This window comes from Coptis chinensis, chromosome 2 (genome assembly GCF_015680905.1).
Source record: "Coptis chinensis isolate HL-2020 chromosome 2, ASM1568090v1, whole genome shotgun sequence".
Classification (NCBI taxonomy): domain Eukaryota; kingdom Viridiplantae; phylum Streptophyta; class Magnoliopsida; order Ranunculales; family Ranunculaceae; genus Coptis; species Coptis chinensis.
Window position 1 is genome coordinate 103400255 of NC_141457.1, and position 21763 is coordinate 103422017.

The following is a 21763-nucleotide window of genomic DNA, read 5'->3' on the forward strand; positions in this document are numbered from 1 at the left end:
GTGGTCACTTCTCGTGATATCCAACCGTTTATCCGCTTGACTTTTCTTCACATCCCATGGGTTTTTTTGACATTCCATTTGGATATATATTATCTTACCTTCCGGGTTATGGTTTGTTGCAACAAGAGACTAGAGAGTAGAGAGTAGAGAGTAGAGAGTAGAGTGACATGTTGGTCCATAGTCGAATGAACATCAAAATGCAAACGTAATACCTTAGTCTGGCACTGTTAATGGTCCCCTTTAGTAGTTGCCAGAAGTCGAAATAAAACTGCAATATGGTTTCCCTATTTTTGTATATTATTTTTTTATTGGCCCTACTTCATATTGAGCCATTGACGCGTGGGGAAGTGGGGATACTAGGATCTTGTAGTGGATTCATGTAGGTGACTGATGACCACACTACCTTTGCCCTTTCTTTTTTCCTGTATTTCACTTCAGTGGCGAGCAAAAGTGGCAATATTATGTTGGAACGTTAAACTCGGTGTAGTGCACTGGTGCGAGAAGCATCTTAAAAAGGGTAGTAACGTAAATAAATTAGACATTAAAGGGTATTCGGGCGGTTCGGTGGGATATACTCTTTTTTTTTCTATCCTGTGTTCTGTGTACTTGAACAGCCAAGTGTACACTGCGACGACAGACAATGCCAGAGAGAGAGTGTAAAAAAAGATAGTGAAGCTTAAAAGACACTGATTAACTCCTTAATCCCATCCCATAAATCTCTCGTTACAAAGATAAACACACTACTCTCATTGTTTCTGTCCTTATTAAGAAAACTCTTTTCCGCTAAGCAATGTGTGAACCTTCACACAAATCGAAGTCTTCTTTGTTTTCCACTCACGTTTTGTCCATATAAATTAAACTGAAAACAAAAACCCAGATCTTTTTGAACTTGTGCTGATCTGTCATTTTCATCAGTTTCCAATGTTATAGATGGTGTTTTTCTGCTTATGCATTTGGTGCGTTTTTATTTTATGTAAAATTGTAAAGTAGTTTTTTGTCGGTAATTAATGAAATACGTGAAGAATTAATGTTTGGTTTAACTCCAACTGCATTGAGTAAATTTGGTGTTATTTTTAGTTTATTCTAGTTAAAGTGTTTTGCAGACAATCTTTATTTTTCTTGTTTGAATTGACTTTTTTTTTTTGTTATAAAGAAGCGTGCTGAGCAGTTTACGAGATTTTGTTGATTCGTTTTGCTTTATTTTTGGTACAGGTGATTAGGTGAAAGTGAATGCTGTAGCATTAAAGCTAACCTACTTGAAGATCTGGCAGTAAAGTATTATTTCTGATAAGATCTTTGAGAAGAGTGTTTGATCTACTTGAAACTTCGAGATTTCTTCAAAGAATGGGTAATGTGAGTTCAATTTGAGGGATTGTGAACCAGAAGATGAATGGAAGTGTGAAGTCTTTTAATTTTAGCTGATTGAATTTAGTCAAAGTGGCTTTTATGTGTAATGCTGATGAAATTTGGGATTTTGAGGAGAAATTTCGGGCCCAGTTATCAAATTCAGACAAGTGAATAAAAGGTTCAGAGAGAGGTGAAAATGGCTGCTAGTTGGGAACATTTTGGGGAGCTTGCGAATGTCGCACAGCTCACGGGTTTGGATGCGGTGCGCCTGATTGGGATGATAGTGAAGGCTGCAGCGACTGCCCGAATGCACAAGAAGAATTGCAGGCAGTTTGCAATGCATTTAAAACTAATTGGGAATTTGTTAGAACAGCTGAGAATATCTGAGTTAAAGCGGTATCCAGAAACTAGGGAACCATTAGAGCAGCTGGAGGATGCCTTGAGAAGGTCTTATGTTTTGGTGAATAGTTGCCAAGACCGGAGCTATTTATATCTTCTGGCGATGGGATGGAACATTGTATACCACTTTAGGAGGGCTCAGGAGGAAATTGATCGGTACCTGCGGCTTGTGCCTCTAATTACTCTTGTCGACAATGCCAGGGTCAAGGTAAGATATACCTGTTGTTCCCCTTTCCGCGCTTCTTACTTCCATTACTTAAGAATCTAATTATTTCCTCTAAGATCTTGTTTATTCGTTTTATATACCATACTGGATCAAGTCTAGAGATTACTTACTCATCAGTTGGAGTTGAATGCTTGTGATTTTCTTCTGATACAGATTTTTTGACTTTTGTTTCTTACCATCAAGTCATTGTTATTGTTCCTGTAATATGAATTGATATATATATTTGTCGTTGTGCTAGTGCTAGTGATTACTATTTGCTTTGTGCACCTTCATATGATTATGTGACGCAAAAGGATGTCATGTTGGCATTTTCGGTTTTAAATAATCTCAAACCTTTCTGATTAGAGTATGTTACCTCTCTCAAATTGGCAGGAAAGACTAGAATATATTGAAAGGGATCAACATGAGTACACCTTAGATGAAGAGGACAGGCAGGTACAGACAGTAATCTTAAAACCAGAGCCATCAACAAATGATACTATGGTGCTGAAAAAGAGTCTTTCTTGTTCCTACAACTTACCTATTGATAAAGCTCTTCGAAAAGAGAACGAGAAGCTGCAAATGGAACTGCAAATGTCGCAAGCTAACATGGACGTTGGTCAATGTCAAGTGATTCAGCATTTGCTTGATGTCACAGAATCTGCTGCGTGTTCTTTACCAGAAAAAGGTTCACCCTTTTTAAAAGTTCAAGAAGGTAGAGGAGTTCAATCATTCGGATGACAATGATGACAAAGTACATACCTTTGAAAGAAAACAAAGTGGTACACGTGCACCACCTTCAAGGTTGGTTTCCCTCTGGCTCGTATGTCAGTCAAAATATGCAAAGCATTTTCCAGAAACAGGATAAGAAAAAGTAGAATGGTTTTTAAAAAAGCAGTACAGTTTCCAGATCATATCAGAATGGTTCATTTTCTCCGTGTATGCTTGATAGTCGACCCTAACTTAATTTTAATGCTTGTATCTTAAATCAATAAGTAAGGAGCAAAGTGGTGGATTTTATAGTTGCAGTTAGCTGTTCTTTTTCTTGCCTCAAGCATGAATTTCACATAGTAGAGTATAATCTATTACTATTAGAAGTTGAGAACATGGATGCCTGTGAAGCTGTAGGTTCCTTTAGATGGAAAAACGCTGGCACCGTTGACGCTCTATGTATATTCAGAGGTTTCAAATCTTATTATAGTAAAATCTGCAACTTCGAGAACATGCCTATGCCTGCAAGTCCTGTAGGTCCCTCTTCTGTTGGTTAAACCTTTATCTCTGATTTTTTTATTATTTCTCGCAGAGCATAGTATGAAAGCTAAGATTGGTTCTGTTTTCATGTGTGTTCTGCCTTTTTGATGTTTCTGATGCCACTATTATTTTTTTGCAGAAATACATCTTCAGTTTCATCGGGGGATGATCTGTTATCAACTAAAGGATCACATCGGCATGAAGAGTGGCATACAGATTTACTTGACTGTTGCTCAGAGCCATCTTTATGTATGTTATTATGTCCTCTATTTGGTTTCCTCGTCTTTGGATTATTGTAATGTAGGTTCAAGTTTATTATATTGGTTTCCTTTTCATTTCGGTGAGTACTGTCAGTCCCTGTGTACCAGTAAGGCTGTATTAAGTTCTAATCATCGTTGTATTTGGTAACGGTTGTGGCCTTTTTACAGGTTTCAAGACCTTTTTCTATCCTTGTGGCACGTTTTCAAAGATTGCTACTGTGGCAACTAACAGGCACATGTGTAAGTATGCTTGAGTGATGGTAACCTAGGCTTTCAAAGGTTGCTTTCCAAATCTTCTGTACTAGTAGAGATCTATGATAATATTCGTTCTTGGCAAAGTGATGGTAATTATTTTTGTGATTGACTCAACTATAAAGTAGTTGTTAAGAGAAACCTAAGCCATGTCCTTATATGCATTTATAACAAAGAAGGAACACAATTGTAGTATAGGACAAGAACACAGATTTATGTGAAATTCCGAAGATCTAGAGAGTGTAAACATTAAATCGCACTAAACCTACTATACTCAAGGTGAATCCAAAGGAAAAGTAGAACTGGAAAGTTTGCCCGCTTTTCATCCCTGTTCCAAAACAATAATACCTGAAAAAATCAGCCAATAACATGTCAGTGAGTATATATGCTATCTATTATATTCTTGTTATGAAATGTTTTATGTGTATTTTATTTCTCAGTGGCACACTCGCACCAACACTATGCATACAATAAGAACACCATCTATTTTCTGTCGAGTTAAAGAGTTGAACTGCAACTTCCACGATTTTGGTGAAAGATATGAAAAGCTTTGATTATGGTGTGTGTGTTACTGGAATTTCACGTTGATAATATTTTGATTTCACTGATCATCAGCTCCAGCAGAGGCATGTAATGACTTGATGGCTTATTCATTAATACTGGCCTGTTGTTGCCATACCTGCTGCATTAGAAGGAAGCTGCGAAAGACGCTGAACATCACTGTAATATGCTGTTCCATTTACTGTTATTTTAACTTGTATCATGTTGTAACTTGATTTGGGATTAAATGAATTGAATTTTAGAATTCGAGACAATATAATTGACAGTTTGTGAAGAAGCAATTTGGATGATGCCTACTAGTTGAATTGGCATACGTTCAAGTGTGGAACATTTTGGACTATTAAGTAATATTGTCTCTTAATGAGGGCTTGTATTTGCAAAACCACAAATTACTTTATTCAAGCATCATCCTAGTGTTTCACTGTTAAATTGAGTAAATGGTTTGACTGTGTTTCACTGTTAAACTGAGTAAATGGTTTGACGGTTTGTGGTAGTTGTAGATTTTATTTTTCTAAATCTTTTAAAGAAACCAGAAAAGAACTGGAAGTTGTGAATCGTGGTACCGACAAACTTCCAAGGTATTTGGTGTGAAAATTATAGGCTGGGCAGCTATGACCACTAGCTTCTTTTATGTTTTTTGGCCTCTTAGCAGCAGTACATTCTTTCATTAATACTATAGGAAGGTTTTGAAATCTTTCTATTTTCACTATGGTTCTAACATTTTGGCTCATTAACAGGGAGGCTTCTGTGATGACTTCCTCTCACATTTGCTGTGCTGCTGTTGTGCCCTAGTTCAAGAATGGCGTGAAGTGGAGATACGTGGAGTTTATGGTATGATATCGCAAACATGGCACTTAATTACTGTTAACTGAAATTTTACATTTTGCTCTGATCTGGCGGTTCCACCGTAAAATAGTAAGAAGGTGTTAGTTATATAACAATGTATTGTCTTGCAGGTCCTGAGAAGACTAAAATTAGCCCACCTACTTCTCAGTACATGGAATCCTGAGTCTGTTGATATCAAGGAAAATCAATAGTCAGTTGGTGCTTTGTCATTCTATATTTTATTTTATTTTTATTTTTAAATTTCTTTAAGCTTAGTAAAGGTAACGACTAGTTACCCTGTCATTTGAAATTGTAGTCTGGGTGTCATTGTGTGCATTAGTTTAGGTATGTAAATCTCTATATATCCCTTTCAGGTCAGCGTGTATCATAGACTAACCTTTAATTGAACTTTTTTAGTTCTCTCAATATATACTGGCATACAATGTTTATGTGACTTGTGTGGTACATCAAAATGATCAAATGGAGTACAATAGTCTCTCAGATGGATATTCGTTTGAGGTAAAAATAAGTACATTCTATCTCCAGTCTTCTAGTTACTTGGATAAATTTTAGGTCTGGGTCACACATTTCATACTGTGACAATTTTCATCCATGACACTGGACTTCCATTAACAGATTTTGAACTGCACGAAAGGTTCAGAGCCTCAGACCATGCCCTTTTATGGTTGTTATTTCATTCTTTTTTGAAGCTCACCCCCGAGGTCTCTTTCAAGTTTCAACAATATTCCTTAGTTTCCGTATCATATCAGGTTTTAAGGTGATCTTGTGGAAGCTATTACAAAGTCGTTTCTTTGTGATAAATTCTAAATATAGGCTAAAGGATGTCGTGATGAAGGGGGCGATCAAATGGGAATAGTTGCATTGGCCAATAAAGAATAAGTAAATTGTGATCCAAGCGTAGGTAAATTGCGTTCTCTTTTGTATTCAGTAAGATGTCACTATTGTGATATTGTCAACCACTTTTAAAGGTTACTACATGAAGTCTTGAGAGCAAAGTTTGGTTTAGCCGTTTAGGGGATGAAGGCATAGGGATGTATATGTTTTTATGACAGGCAAATTGTCATCTCAAATTTTCAACACATACAAATTAACATTACTTGCCAATTGCTCATAGCTTCTTCTTGACATGGCAGTCCTTGTGATGTCATTTCTCTTTAAAGTACCGCCCACAAACCTCCTAAGCAAAAAGTCTGCTTCTAGACTTCATAGATAACACGATAAGTTATCTCCTTCTTTCTCCCCATTTTGTTTAATGAAGCTAACGATGAGTTACTGACAAAAACAATGAACCAAAGGATAAGAAGGTTAGGGCATAAAAATGTCATTTGTAAGGGCATTTTCAATGGAGAGTGTAAACCGTATAGAGTGGAAATTTTACACCACAAATGTCAAAAAACTCTTTCTAATGGGAGTGTTATATTGTAGGTAATAGAGTATTAGTTGATAGAGAGAGTGGGGAATTTACTCTCTCGCTATCAGCTAATAAAAAATCTGGGCGACACTCGAACAGATGTCTGAGTAAAAAAAAATTCGGACGTCACTTGGAGTGTCATCCCTATCTATTATTTCTAAAGTCACAATTTGAAAATTTTAAACTCGGACGACCATTTAAAATAACGTACCATTTTAATTTAAATATGGACGTTACTTGAAGTGTATTGAAGTTGTAAAATCCTAATGGCACCTAGGTGGCGCCATGTGGAGGTGTAATTTTAGCCCACCCATTGGAGATGCCCTAACGTGGATACCAAATTACCAACATGTGGAGCAAATTAACATGTACCATCCACGAATAAGACTTCACTTGTCCCTTCCGAAAAAGGACATACATTTCCTCTGCTTCTTATCTTCGTTATCTTTGAGCTTGTGAACGAGAGGTCACAAACTCCAAACGGGTTTGCCACACAACAGGCGTAATTTTTATCTTCTTCAAAAGAAAAATAAATCCTACAAAAAAGAAACCTATCTCCTGCATCTCAAAACAATATATTAAGTAGCACCCTTGGAAATCAACGGTTGATTAAAGTAGTGGACCCCACATATAAATGCTTTTCAGAATTCAGATATTGAGATAGAAACAACAGGACCATGTGAAATGATAGCTCGTGTCCTACAAAATCACGAATATAAGAAGCAAATGAATTGAAAGACATATTTAGTGGTGTGAACTCCTACAGCAAGTTTTCATGGCAAAGCCAGTTTCCATTGAGGTTTGGAACCCAAATGGAAAATATAGAGTCATTAGCACCAAACCCATGCCTGGGACCCGTTGGATTCGTCTTCTAACCGATCAGGACTGTCGAGTTGAAGTATTTCTCCTTGCATCAAATTATAAGTTTTTTTTTTGTTGAGTTTTGAATTCTTTTTTTCATGTTAAGTTTTTGCAAGTATGACTAGTCCTAAATTCTCTTTATTGTTTAGATATGTACTTTGAAGAAAACCATCTTGTCTGTGGAGGATATTATAGCTCTCATTGGCGATAAGTGTGACGGTGTGATTGGACAGGTTGGTTATCTTCTTGACATTATAATTAACTAAAATTTTGGTTTTTGTTTGTTTAACTTTGTTTTCTTCATGTTTGTCCTACAGTTGACAGAAGACTGGGGAGATGTGTTATTCTCTGCTTTGAGAAAAGCTGGAGGGAAAGCTTTTAGTAACATGGCTGTTGGATACAACAATGTGGATGTTAATGCTGCCAATAAATATGGAGTTGCTGTAGGAAACACTCCTGTAAGTCACATTCATAAGAAGAAAGTATTTTATAGTGTATAGTGTTTGTGTAGTATGTTACATATGTGAGGATATGTGCATATGAACACATTCAGTATTCAACACTATCTTCTAAGGATATGAGATCCATGACCATGATTCTCTCATAATTAAATAGTAGATTCTGAAACTGTGCTTCTCTGTGATTAGATCCTCTTGTGATAACTCTCAAGATGTGTGGCATACTGATCAGCCCATACACAATACGTGTATTACCTGGATGCAATACAGAGATACATACATATGAACATACATTTTATAGAAATAGAAATGAGCCTTAGCATATTCCTCCATGTGTAATTCAAATACATCAACATTTATTTTCACTTCATGCATCTGTGTAGAGCTGTAGTTTGTTTCCAAGGTGAGTTTGATTCTTTAAATTCTATTGCTGACTCGAACCATGACATATTTGAGTCAGCAGAAGCATAGAATTGCTCATGCTGACCCTTCAGAATCCTAATTTTAACTAGTAGAATCTTAGTTTGCGCATTGGTCTAGCTTTTTCTTTGCCTTTACCTGACCAAATCAATTTAACAATTACAACGCCGAAATAGGACCAGCATAAAGTAATGAAGCATGGTTTGGGATCAGCTTAACAAACGTTTAACTTTATCACACCCCATGGCTTTGATTGTAGATTTCTGAACAGTAGTCTACTTGGCAGGGTGTACTTACAGAGACAACAGCAGAATTGGCAGCTTCACTGTCTCTAGCAGCTGCCAGGAGAATAGTCGAAGCTGATGAGTTCATGAGAGCTGGTCTATATGATGGATGGCTTCCGCACCTGTATGACATACAAATTTTGCTTCCTTATTGTTGTTGTATTATGCAAAATATAGTTGGATGTCAAGTGCACAGTATAACAAGTACATAATATATAGGTTCGTGGGGAACTTGCTAAAGGGGCAGACTGTGGGAGTGATTGGAGCTGGTCGCATTGGATCGGCTTATGCTAGGATGATGGTGATCTCCATAAACTGAATAACTTTCTTACAATTTGAACTTCAAAGTGTTTGTATACGCGAGGAAAGCATTAACAATGTTCCCTAGTGATTCTCTTAACTTTTCCGTTCTGTCATCAACTCTTGCATTCCTTCCGCGGTGCTTCCTTTATTTCCGGATATTTCATACTTGTTTTTATTTTATTTTTAATTTGTGTAATTTTTTCCTTACACTGAGTCTTACCTTGAAATTCTTTAACTTGTGCTGTCAGATGTCGTACATAAATGTGTTTAACCATGTATTATTTATTTTGTTTTATAGATTGAAGGTTTCAAAATGAACCTAATATACTATGATTTGTATCAAGCCACTCGGCTAGAGAAATTTGTTACAGGTATATCAAAGTTGATTACCAAGTTCTCGTATTTTCAAAATTCCTCCTGTACTTATATTTCCTCCATTACAGCTTATGGGGAGTTCCTTAAAGCCAATGGCGAACAGCCAGTTACATGGAAAAGAGCAGCAAGTATGGAAGAAGTTCTTCGAGAGGGTGATCTGGTGAGACAGTTGTGGTTAATTGGCATGTCCAAATTCTAACAGTAATGCTAATATTTAAGGATTAAAATTTTGTTCAGAGCTTTACCTCAATAGTCTATAATTGGACCACTCACTGATGAGCGATGATTGATGCTTCTTCCAGATAAGTCTTCATCCTATCCTGGATAAAACAACGTACCATTTGATCAACAAAGATAGGCTTGCCATCATGAAGAAGGTGTTGTTCTATATTTGTGAATGTCAATTATTCATAATTTAGGTGTGATATATGCAATTCCAAGTTAACCTAAAAACAAAGTGATTTCTTAATATAGGAAGCAATCCTTATAAACTGTAGTAGGGGGCCAGTGGTTGACGAAGTAGCATTGGTTGAACATTTGAAAGAGAACCCCATGTTTCGGGTTGGCCTTGATGTCTTCGAGGTCTGTTACCTCATTTTTATCTATCAATTTAGATCTGAGTTACTCTGGTTGAATTTATTGTTTAACTAATTTGTGTCATTGTTCTCCAATAGGATGAGCCTTACATGAAACCAGGACTGGCTGACATGAAAAACGCTGTTGTTGTACCACATATTGCTTCCGCTTCAAAGGTAAAACGGATTTTACACTTGCAGATTAGAATGTAGATTTCCTCACCGCATAGAATCCGGTAGTGCATACAGCTGTTAGGCGTTAAATTTTGTCACCTAATATCAGATGTACTCAAGTAGTACCTTAATACAGTTGTTGATAATTGACATGCTTGTAAGCTTTTTTGTTTCTATAGTGGACTCGCGAAGGTATGGCAACACTAGCTGCTTTGAATGTCCTGGTAAGGGGAAAATGAGCATCCGTTTTTTTTTTTTTTTTTTTCTTCTAATGAATTATAACTTTGAGGAATGGAATTAAACTGCCGTCCTCACATATAACAGGGGAAGATCAAAGGGTATCCAGTTTGGTCCAATGCAAACAATGTAGAACCGTTCCTGAATGAGAACTCTCCCCCTCCAGCTGCTTCTCCAAGCATCGTCAACGCAAAAACCTTAGGTACGGGATTCATCTTTTGAAGTCATCACCTTTGCGTAAATTTTGGCTATTGGATATTTGGGTTTTCCCCTAAGCTGGAAATAATCTTGTTGGATGTAGGCCTAACTGCATCAAAGCTTTAAGCAGAAGAGCTTGATCTTCTCTGGACCTTGTTGTGCAATACTGGGCGTGCTAAAAGATTGCTGGCATAAACTCTTGCAGGTCTTAGGATTATTGGAAGGATACTTTATAGAAATGCACATGTACTTCGGAACTTGTTATATGAATTGACCGTTTCCTGTCTCTAAATTCGGATATAGCTGTATTCCCATTTCACATCATATGGTTCCTTCGAAAGAAGGGGACGTGCTTACTTGTGCTCCTGTGATTCGTGTTAACCATTGACATATTGGAATGAAAGCTACCACTTGAGCAAAATGTTTATATCTCCAATATTGAAATCAGATTGGTGAATTTTCTCTGCCCAAGAGATACCCTTCTAAATTATTTAACACTTTTTTTAACTAATTGGGCATAGGGATGACCTACTCTCTTAGATAATTCCATATGATTCCCTATTCATTGGTCAATCTCACATAAACTAATCATAGTTTATACAAGTGGTCCTGCACTTCTGCACATCATAAACCAGTCTAACGATAACTTGTGTGCACTTGATTTGAGTATATCCTCTTGGAGTTAATTGGAGCCCAAGTTGTTTTTTGGATGTAGACTACCTCTATGGTGAAGAAGAAATCAAAACAATTTTGTAGAGTAAATTGGTGAAACCAAAGAAAGTTTGTATGACAGCTGATGTTCTTGTTTTGTTCATATTTTCCCTTAAAAATATTTGCAAGTCACTATTGAGAATGAGTTAAGGCTGCCCAGTTGACTCTCAGTCTCATACTGTATAGTGTATTCTATCGAAAAAAATATATTCTCATGTTATTCAAAAAAAATGTCGGTGAAGGTTATTCAATTTGATAGCTCTTGAGGTACCATTGAACACATTATAGTGCTCAACTTCTCAGCCCAAAATCCAAATAAATTACTTATCGTCATTTGTTCATGCAAGTGAGCCTGGCGCTCCTTTATTTGACTTCAAAACCAGAGTGTTAACTATCAAAATACTTCCTCCAACCGCGAAATTTAAAAACGAGCTAGTAGATACTCAATTTGGACGGGATATTAGATTCCGTCTCGCGTATTTTTGATTTTTTTTAAACTTCAGACGGGATATTTCATTCCGTACAGCGCGTTTTTTCAATTTTTACATTCAGATGAAATCTAACATCCCGTCTAGATTATTTTTCACCTTTGTATTGGGTAGCCTTACTTTCCATCACAAAACAGTGAAAACACATCAATCACGTGTGAACCAAAATAGAAGTACGGTCACGTAACAATAAAAACCATCCATGGCTTATGCGTATCACGAAAAACACACGCAAAGATACACATCAATCACGTGACCACTCAACCCGTATGTAATTAAAACTACTTTAGAAACACCACCACCGAATCACTCAATCACCGACTCTTTCAACCCACACACCTCTCTATAAATACCCCTATTCAGACACCACCTCATTCTCATCGCGTTCCCAAATTTTAATCTAGGGTTAGGGTTTTCAATTTCTCAAAAATAAAATTCTAGTTTTTGTTTGTTCTATTTAACAATCAATCAATAACTAGTATTATTATTATGGCTGAGATTCAGAAGAAGGTGACTTTGAAAAGTAGCGACGGGGAATCATTCGAGGTTGATGAAGCAGTAGCAGTTGAATCCCAAACAATAAAACACATGATTGAAGATGACTGTGCAGATGATGGAATCCCTTTACCTAATGTGACAAGCAAGATCTTGTCGAAAGTGATTGAATATTGTAAGAAACACGTGGAGACTCCTAAAACTGAGGATAGATCTGTTGATGACGAACTTAAAGCTTGGGATGCTGAGTTTGTTAAGGTTGATCAGGCTACTCTCTTTGATCTTATCTTGGTAATGTTCTCTACCTCTTTTTTATTTTGTTTTTTTCTAGGGTTTGATGTTACGATGTGTGGATTTGGGGGGTTTTTATGTTGTGATCTGTGGTTGTTGAAATTGATGGGTTTGATTGTTGATTGGGTTGAAACTTGGGTTTTTTATTGTTCGTTTGTTTGTGAGTCAGGTTTTTTTGTTTGTTACTTTCTAATTGGGGTTGGTGATTGGTGATGAGATTAATTGGTAGTTTATTTTATTGGAATATGATATTGGGTTGTTAATTGGGATTAAATTGTAGTTTATATTATTGAACTGTGGAATCGGTTGTTGATGATGGTATTATTAGCATCGTTCAGGTCTGTATGACTTAAGATGTTGTTATCTGATGGTGGATTGATATCATTTTTTTGATATATTATATATTTGTCTTTGAGTTTATTCATAAATTACTATTTGTGCATGTTAAAAACATTGTCTTTTCTGTGACTTTTAAATTGCTCAACTTTTGGGATCTGATTTTCGTCAGTTGAAACAAATTGGTGATAATGTTATGCTGTGTTTGTCCTTGATTTTTACTATGATGCTGTATTTTAAGACAGTGGTGCTGTGCTAATATTGACATGTGTGTGTACTCGTGCATGAAGGGTGATACTTATTTTTTTTGTTTCTTTATTGTTTGGGGTGTGTTTTTTTAAATCTCGACAATGTTGTGGAGTGTTTTCCTTAAATTTGCAGTATGATCCTAGTTTTTCTAAGTATTGTGTTTCTTGTATGTCGTTAACATTTACAGGCTGCAAATTATCTCAACATCAAGAGCCTGCTTGATCTGACTTGCCAGACTGTGGCTGATATGATCAAGGGAAAGACCCCTGAGGAGATCAGGAAGACTTTCAACATCAAGAATGACTTCACTCCGGAGGAAGAGGAAGAGGTCAGGAGGGAGAATCAGTGGGCGTTCGAGTAAATGAGATGGCTTTCTGTCTGGATGGGTGAAAGGGTGTTTCATAGGGTTTTATGGTTTCTTGGTTAGGGAAAGACTTCAATACTATTTCGTATATATATCTAATGTTATAACTTTTGCTAGTTTTTATGGCCCATCTGTACGGATTACCTGGTTGGTTTTCAGTTTATGACAGGCTGAGAAATGCTTGTCTCATCTATACTGTGCCGGTGAACCTTCTTTTGTTCAACATTTTTATCTCCGCTCTATCTGTTGTTGGTGATGGTTTGGACATGTTTTAAAACCTAATCCATATTGTTGCTTGTCTTATGGTCTAGTTGTTTTATTATTGTGCTATGTGCATGTGTTGCGTGCTATTTCACATATGTATGATTAGTCGATATGAGAGTAAATGTTAGGTTTGGATGGCAGTGCATGCAAGTTGAACTCTGTTCTTGTGGCTAGTCCAATTAAGAGCCTGTTTTACAAATTTAAATATCCTAGAAATCCTCCCTGAATCAGCATCAAAATGTGGTATGGTTCTTTTAACAACATCTTTTTGTGTTGGTTATATCTCGTGTTATAAATTGTTTGAGAAAGTTGGATGGGAGAGAGGTCGATCTAGGACATCAAGTATGCATTCCCGCTGAACACTTCTACTCTTTCTGTTGTTTGTCCTCCCTCTGAACACTTCCTCTTTCTGTTGTTTGCCCTTGGTCATAATGGGACAATCTGGGAAAGGTTGTCGAAAATCCTAGAAGTGGCTGTAGTTTGTGTGTCCAATTGAAGATCTGAAACGGTATTTATCTTCAATTATTATGAATTTGTTAATCCCCTTTGTGTTGTCTTATTAATAGGTTCGGCAAATAGAGAATATTTAAACCTGGCTCACATTTGATACCCTTGTTTAGGTAACTCAACATAACTGATTGTTTTCGCAGTTCCAGTCTGACTAGTTCCAGAGCTAAAAAGACTGAAAATGTCATCTAGTTCCAGTCTGACTCAAGACCTAAGGTGAAGGATCTACCCTCTATCTGACTCAAGACCTGAAGGATCTACTCTGTATATCCTTGTGGACGGCTCGAATGGAGGCCAACTGGTTGATGGTTTTTTTTTACAAAAAAGAAAAAATAGTACTCCATTTGCTGCTGCTTGCTGTGTATTTTTTGGCGTAGTCCATTTAACCACTGCTAGCCTTCTCAAGGATTCCATTCGAAATCATGAGCAGTGCCCGCCTAAAAGGGCAGTAATTGATTTTAACTTTAACAACAATGATTATACAAACTGTATGGTAGTCCGGTGTCTCGATCAATAAATTGCATGGATTTTTGTTCGAGTTTAGCCGTTCTTGGTTGTGGTGTTAGGGTAATGTGTGGATTTTACGTCAGTTGCAACAATTTTAATGACAACGGTGGTTTCTCCGACTGGAAGCAAAATTTTGTCCACAGTTTGACATATCTAGTTTCTTGAGTACAAATTATTCGGTTTCCCGAATTCGTCCTCCTAAGTCATAAGCAAATCTGTGTATGATTCTTTTTTTAAAATAACCATATAATTATAACCCTTTCTCAAAGTATAAACAAGCAAATCTAGACTTATGTTCTTAGGAACTGACTACAAGCGGAGTCCTGACTCTATACTTCCCATTGATCCAGGTTAGTGAACCAAACAGATATTTATCTGTTAGAGATGATGCCGTCGTTGAAAAGGCTACTTGGTAGCTCAGCTTCTTAGTGGTCTTTGTGAATTGCAATCTGTCAGGCGTCACCTTCACATCCAATCCATGTGGCGCATTAACGATCACAACATAAGTTGTTTCATCTTCGGCCCCCACATTTGTGACTGTTCTGGTCACAGTCTTACTGCCTTCCACGGTTAGTTCGGAAATGGCAATAGACGGGTAGTTGAGTTCAGAGATCAAATCTTTACTGGAGTTCTTGGAACAACTAAATGCACCGGTGACATTAGTAATATTTTTTATCTTTGCATTGTCATAGCCATAATTGCAAAGGAATTGCAAGTAGTCATTAGTAGTTGCCTCATATACCAGCCCAGGTTGCATTGCCCCTGTTGGGCTTATTTCTCCTGCACCATAATCGAAAGGAGTAGCCGTCAAGCCTGAGTCTGATGTTAGTGGTGACTTTTCATTGTTCATTTGAGTTGCTGCACATAAAAGCCAGTAAACAACCATATGAAAGTGGAAAGAATAAAAGAATTTGCAAAGTTATTTTCTGTAATCTGTTAGTTCTTATAATTGCTGACCTGTTGTCATAATAGCTGATCTGATTGCTGAGGGACTCCAACCAGGGTACGTTGATTTAATTGTTGCTGCAATGCCAGTAACATGTGGACATGACATGGAAGTTCCTGAGAGCAGATTGAACGAGGATGATTTCTGTGCTGCCGTGGGTACATCTGAAGAGTCGTTAGTTTCGATCCACGCTGCAATAATGTTCACACCTGGTGCGGCGATGTCAGGCTGAAGAATTAATAGTCCAAATTAACAGTGACCTCAGTTTTAAATTCGAGGAGTACAATTAATAAAACCCTTGCCTTGAGAAGATTTTTGGTTTGATCAGATGGACCCCTAGATGAAAAGTATGCGACTTGTGGAGCTGGCTTATATTTTGTCACCGTTACCGTTGGACTAATTGTAGCAACTGGATTCCTGCGGGGATGTTAATGACATAATTCTGAGTTCACGGGGAAAAACTATCTCATAATAAATATGTTATTACTCCAAGAAGCCTTACTTAGTAGAGTTGATGTAGGATAAAAGAGCAGCAGCTTCCTTAGAAGAGATTATAGTCATAGGGAAATTTCCAGAAGGAGAAGGAACTGATCTTTCCAAGTCATTAATAAGAACTAATCCAATTGCTTCCAAGTCTTCTACTCCATCCCTTATCTCTCTTTTTGAATAACTTCCATCCGAATGGTGACAAAGAACAATATTCCCTTTGATTTTGTTTCCGTCTAGTGCATTTGGATCACAGTTGCTGCTACATCATAAATGTCTAAGGATTGACATATCTATAAAAATGTACTGACAGAAGGAACTGTTAATTTTATCAATTGACTTACCTTGCTTGGTTGTCGGTGCTTGAACTCGTCTTTGCTGATTTTCCATATATTAATGGATGTGCAGGGTACCTTTTTAGATTGGAGAAGTTTATGCCTCCACCCTGTGCTTCGAAAAGAATATCCATGAATGCTGATGGTGATAAAGATAAGCAAATATTTGCAGCATATGCAGTTCTGTGCACGAGTATTGTGGCAGAAGACTACCGTGTGTCATGTGGAAGTGCGCGCTTAGTAGGAACTTTGGTAAGGGATTTGATGCTATTTCTTCATGGCCAAATTGGTTTATACGTGCATTGCGTGAGTTAAATGGTTCTATTGTAACTTGCCATTATTCATGTCCAAGGGAAATTGGAAGCAAGTAAGCAAGACATTAGGTAAATTCGACGTTCTATCAATGAGTAGAGTATTACCTTGATTACATTATTTTCACCATATATGACGTCTGATTCAAAATCGCGGTCGATGGTAGTTGCAGCAACAGTCAAAATCCAAGGTGCAGCATTCACAACCGATGCTGAGGTAGGTCCATCATTTCCAGCTGAGCAGACTACTGTTATTCCTTTCTCAACTGCATGAAATGCTCCTATTGCTATTGGATCGTTTGAGTAATTAGGTCTCATATATGCAGCTGCGCCTAGAGACAATGATATCACATTGACTCCATCACTGATTGCATCATCAAATGCTGCTAAGATGGCTGATCCACGACATCCTCCTGATGCACATACTTTATAAATAGCAAGCCTTGACCCAGGGGATCCACCTTTGGCAGTCCCTGCAGCTAGACCATAGTATGATGCATTTGAAACGTAACTCCCAGCTGCTGTAGAGGCTGTGTGTGTCCCATGACCTTGTGAATCTCTAGCTGTATTACCTTCATCATTTAGATGCTTGCTGGGCCTATCATCTTCATCATTAATGGTTTCTTTGTAATATCTTGCACCAATCAATTTTCTGCTAGGCCCACAACAAAATGACAGTGGTTACACATTTCATAGGCATCCATTTTGTGAATTCAGCTCAAGTTTAACTAAATCGGAATCGCTATAACAGAATGCTCTTGGTAAAAGAAGTATAATTGCAGTCATAGGAACGTGTTAACATTACAAAAAAGAGTAGTTTTAACATTACAATAACTAGAGAATTCTCATCAAACGCTTTAACATTACAAGAAAAGAGTAGTTTATTACCTGTTACATTTAAAAGCCTTGAAGTCGTTACCTTCCATGCATGTTCCTTTCCATCCAGATGGAATTGACCCCATATCCTTGTCGTTGAAACTATCTGATTCTGGCCATATACCTAATGGCGAAACTCGAAAAGAACTAACTTATTTGCATCTCACGTACTGATTATACAGAATTATGTACTCATGGGACATGGACTGACCTGTGTCAAAGACTCCAATGATGGTGTCATATCCATCTGACAATGCGTTAGAGTTCAAAGTTGGGGTGGAGTATGTCTCTAGATCATACTGCAAAAAATCCCATGACCGAGTTGTATGGAGTTTAAAGATGGGATCTACGAAAACAGAGACAACATCACTTCTTTGGCCAATCAGACGTGCTTCTTCTTCCGTTAGCCAAACTGCGCACCCTGAGAAGCCGCGAGAGTAAGTATGAACTAATCTTTTCTCTGCGTCGTCGTTCCTGATCAATCCAACCTTATTAAATTAGTTTTGCAACAGCTACATAACATAATTGCACAACAAGAAGTCATTCGGGGGATTCGCTTGTTACAAAGCAAAAGACCGCAGAATCTTAACTGACAAAATTGGTTTTGAGTGTGTTAAGACTTAAGAGTGTGGTCTATTGCCTAGTCTCTAATTCTCTATATCATTTGTTTAACGAATATATTCTATAGTGCTGTCTATCTAGAATTTTAATTTTGAAATGTTTCAATGTTTGCAATGAACTTGTACACCCATCCATTGGACCAAAAGTGATGCTATATTAACCTAGCACCTGGACAACTCTTTTTTTACATTTGCCTTTTTCTATACCAATTAAGTTGTTTTTTTTTGTGTGTGGATCAGATAACTTAGTCATTGTGTGTAAGTAACCTTTTTAATACAGAACTGAGGATCTGAATGTGGTTATCTCTCGATGAACTCAATCGCGAAGTTGCAGCTCCAGTGTACACTATGTAAACACTCTTCTTCTCCCCTTTGTCTGCTCTACTTTCTCCAAGAAATGAGAGAGATATAAAGAGGAACAAAAATAAGACATAACAATATACGGAAATGCCTTTCATCTCTTCTGTTGATGATTACCAAAAAAATCTCCTGTTGATAGTTACCAAAAAAATCTCTTCTGTTGATAGTGTGATAACTTTTATCTTGTATTTCATGATGAAAATTGGAGAATTCTTGGTCCTATATTTATAGAGAGTATAAGAGTTAAATTTGTTCAGACTTTTATGGGTGGGTATCGACGTGTGTCCACTGTCCACTGCATAGTGCATACCCGCCGGCCGCCCAACTTTTAAAGACCACCCAAAGTGCACCATGGCTTGTGTAAACCAATGGCCCGTTAATGAAATGTACTGATAGGATGGTCATAGATTAAGGTAACAACTTTAACAACTATTCTTCATGCCATTTCAATGGGGGAAACTAAGATAAAATTTTCTTTTAGTGGTAGTGACTGTTTGGATTTCCACTTTCTTCACAAAAATATGGAAAGATGTCAAGCTTGTACATGCACTTGGCTTATGGAGATAGGATTTTCGGGTTGTAGGTGAAGTGATGAACCAAAATCAATTTTCAAGAAAGAGGGGGAAAGATATAGCCCTGTTTAGTGGTGTATGACAAACAAGATATAGAATCACTTTAAAAATTATCTTGAGCTTGGTGCAGTTCACACTGTAACAAAATGGGAAGGTAATAAGATATGATTATGTAGGATTGCTATGATCTTATTGTTGTTTAATGTCTATTGTTTCTACTTGAGTGTAAACTGTAAACAATTTTCGTGTTGACGGTATCATTGGTCATGTATATATGTAGTGGCTCAGAAAACAAAATTACTTTTCTCTATTTAAGCGTGTAACTGCCCTGTGCAGGTCTCGAACCTGCGACCTTCGCGTTATTAGCACGACGCTCTAACCAACTGAGCTAACAGAGCTCTTGATGTTTGAATCATCTAGCTCTAACATACGGTAGTCTTATTTTTTTCTATTTGCTCATGACAAACCTAGCCAAATAAAACATGGTTATGAACTGCTTAAGCGGCATTGACAGCATTTGGAGTGCAAGTGCATGTACAAGCTGAAAATTGATGCCACTAAACACCGAAAATGCTTGTGTAGTTATGAACTCCAAAATCAGAATTTTATGTCTGTTGGGCAGCAGTATTTAGAATAGTCTTTGGTGTTGATCAAATCTTTGCATTGCTGAAATGGTTACCACCACAGCGGCACTACTTTGATATGGTAAGGGTCTGGTTCTAGGAACTCAGATTTTCTTAACTCAATTTGCTAGCCCTAGAATCTTTTTAATCTAACGGATCTAATGAAAGTTGTCTTCCATGTCTACTTACTCTTTTTTTAATGACGTCATGTAGGACCATCAATAATTTATTTATATGTTTTTCCCCTCATAAGCTCCATTCTCTAACTTTTCCTACACACTTCGATCCGAGACTCTTCTTCTCCAACCAACACCATTCTCACAACTCTCTCACTACCTCCATCTCCAATTAAAATTTTTGAAACAACAAAAAATTAATTCCTAGTTTTATTGCAGATTCTAATGTATCTCCTTCTCACCCATCACCATTATCATCTGTAATGGTAGATTGTGAGACATGTCCATTATATTATCTAGATTTACACCCTCCGAACTCACTTCTATTCTTTTCCTTTCTCTCCTCCTCTGTCTTTTCCTCCCTTTTTTTCTCTACCTCTCTCTTCTCTTTATATCACCTCTTTCTCTTTTGGTTCGTTGATCCCCCTTTCATCCAGTGTTCACTGCCTCTCCACGTGTCGCCTCGGTGTCCTCTGCCTTTAGGGTTCTGCGGACTTGATATACTACAGCATGTCCTCTCTTTACTATTCCGCATCTGGCCCACCTGCCACAAGTAATTACCTCATGTGTCACGGATATGACTACTACATCCATCTTCTCCGGTTGTTGTTAAATTCCATGTTAGTGGTAATGCTAAGAGAGTTGTGACATTGATATATTGAGATAAACCAAGAAGAAGAACAATGGAGAAGAATAGAGATTGATTGATTGAGAGAGTTGGGTTTGAGAGATTAGGGTTTGAGTTCAGAGTGAGTTATTGTTCTCTACCCAGAGTTACATATTTATACTAACCTACTTTGGGTGTGAAGTAACTCAAAACATGATAATAGAAACTACTAAATATGGATGTCCACACTTATACAAACATAGGACTTTACATATAGGACATATTCTAATAGTTGTTTCTATCACTCCTATCTCTTTCGTAAGTTTTTAGAATCATCTCATTTGCCATTACGAATAAACAATGAAAGTGAAAGTAAATGAAAAATGGGTAACTACTTGAGATTTTGTCAAGTTGGAGCACAACCTGAGAAAGCTTGTTTGTTAGGTGACGATCCCGACTTCCATTCACTTATGGTTTATCTTTTCTCTTACGTGATATTTTGCTAGAATAAAGGAAACTTTAACATTCTTTATTCTTTATTATTTATTTTTTTAGTTGCTTGAAGTCAATTTCTAAAATAATCTTATCGAACTTCTGTCATGTTCTGACAGCTACATGATCTCAATGAAACAAGATTGTTGGTAGGGGTGATAATTTGGCCCTCAGGCCCTCAACCCGGCCCTCAAAAATGCATGTCAAAACCCTCAAAAGTTGGCCCTCACATATTTGAGGGCGCGGATTGGCCCGACTCTCATGTTTGTTAGGGGCGGGCTAGGGTCTAGGTTCTGGAGCATGGGCCCCGCCCTCATTTGGCCCTTCCAAGCCCTCACTTGGCCCTCAGTACTCATAAGATATATTTTATTTTTTTATATTATATATGTAGGGTACTACAATTATTTCTATTTGAACTAATTACACTACTACAGAATGACACATATACCACGGTCAATAAGAACGTTTATACCACGGTTCTTCCAAAAACCGTGGGAAATACTTATATACCATTGCAGAAATTTCTTTGGTCATTGGTTTACTAGTATATGCCACAGTTACATGAAAACCATGAGATAAGTTGGGCCATATACCATGGTTAGTTTTTTTTTCAGCATGAGAGTACTCCACATCCCCACTACCTTAAACATAAACAGTGGTATATAAATTTTTCACTTTCTACCGTGATTTATGACTTTATGCCAAATAGTCAAATACAAAAAAAAAAAAA

At 37.2% G+C, this 21763-nt stretch overlaps 4 protein-coding genes and 1 non-coding gene across 5 annotated transcripts; 3 read left to right on the forward strand and 2 right to left on the reverse strand.

The window, feature by feature from the left end:
- The first annotated feature begins 742 nt into the window (after positions 1-742).
- LOC147519879 (protein MID1-COMPLEMENTING ACTIVITY 1-like) lies at positions 743-5554 on the forward strand. Its single transcript, XM_086591410.1, is given in 9 exon segments — positions 743-956; positions 1213-1954; positions 2345-2659; positions 2661-2755; positions 3342-3451; positions 3631-3702; positions 4330-4436; positions 5013-5106; positions 5232-5554. Coding segments are annotated over 8 exon segments (1257 nt in total). The 5' UTR covers positions 743-956; positions 1213-1543; the 3' UTR covers positions 5285-5554.
- A 1331-nt stretch (positions 5555-6885) lies between these two features.
- Positions 6886-10838, forward strand: HPR (hydroxypyruvate reductase). Its single transcript, XM_086591411.1, has 13 exons — positions 6886-7430; positions 7543-7626; positions 7711-7851; positions 8558-8679; positions 8775-8856; positions 9157-9229; positions 9302-9393; positions 9536-9610; positions 9708-9815; positions 9908-9985; positions 10162-10206; positions 10307-10421; positions 10521-10838. The coding sequence occupies exons 1-13, from the start codon at positions 7308-7310 to the stop codon at positions 10541-10543; spliced, it is 1161 nt and encodes a 386-aa protein (XP_086447537.1). The 5' UTR covers positions 6886-7307; the 3' UTR covers positions 10544-10838.
- Positions 10839-11412: 574 nt separating this feature from the next.
- Positions 11413-13654, forward strand: LOC147519881 (SKP1-like protein 1A). The gene is made up of 2 exons (XM_086591428.1): positions 11413-12402; positions 13175-13654. The coding sequence occupies exons 1-2, from the start codon at positions 12106-12108 to the stop codon at positions 13346-13348; spliced, it is 471 nt and encodes a 156-aa protein (XP_086447554.1). The 5' UTR covers positions 11413-12105; the 3' UTR covers positions 13349-13654.
- Positions 13655-14739: 1085 nt separating this feature from the next.
- On the reverse strand, positions 14740-18756 carry LOC147519882 (CO(2)-response secreted protease-like). Its single transcript, XM_086591427.1, has 9 exons — positions 18471-18756; positions 17795-18057; positions 17596-17707; positions 16816-17359; positions 16406-16506; positions 16078-16320; positions 15878-15992; positions 15587-15803; positions 14740-15487 (listed from the first exon to the last, which is right to left on the reverse strand). Exons 1-9 carry the CDS (start codon positions 18659-18661, stop codon positions 14928-14930), a joined length of 2346 nt encoding a protein of 781 aa, XP_086447553.1. The 5' UTR covers positions 18662-18756; the 3' UTR covers positions 14740-14927.
- Positions 18757-19459: 703 nt separating this feature from the next.
- TRNAI-AAU (transfer RNA isoleucine (anticodon AAU)) lies at positions 19460-19533 on the reverse strand. The gene has a single exon. It is a non-coding gene; the product is annotated as a tRNA-Ile (tRNA).
- Between the last annotated feature and the right edge of the window lie 2230 nt (positions 19534-21763).

Bases quoted from the DNA above. Each gene is read 5' to 3' on its own strand.
- HPR (XM_086591411.1), top strand. From the start codon at position 7,308: ATGGCAAAGCCAGTTTCCATTGAGGTTTGGAACCCAAATGGAAAATAT. The intron at 9,394-9,535 runs GTGAGACAGTTG...TGCTTCTTCCAG, and splicing joins TTCTTCGAGAGGGTGATCTG to ATAAGTCTTCATCCTATCCT. The intron at 9,816-9,907 runs GTCTGTTACCTC...GTTCTCCAATAG, and splicing joins TTGGCCTTGATGTCTTCGAG to GATGAGCCTTACATGAAACC.
- LOC147519881 (XM_086591428.1), top strand. From the start codon at position 12,106: ATGGCTGAGATTCAGAAGAAGGTGACTTTGAAAAGTAGCGACGGGGAA. The intron at 12,403-13,174 runs GTAATGTTCTCT...TAACATTTACAG, and splicing joins CTCTCTTTGATCTTATCTTG to GCTGCAAATTATCTCAACAT.
- LOC147519882 (XM_086591427.1), bottom strand. From the start codon at position 18,661: ATGAAAGGCATTTCCGTATATTGTTATGTCTTATTTTTGTTCCTCTTT. The intron at 17,708-17,794 runs GTCAGTCCATGT...TTTCGCCATTAG, and splicing joins CATTGGAGTCTTTGACACAG to GTATATGGCCAGAATCAGAT. The intron at 17,360-17,595 runs GTAATAAACTAC...TGGGCCTAGCAG, and splicing joins AAGGCTTTTAAATGTAACAG to AAAATTGATTGGTGCAAGAT.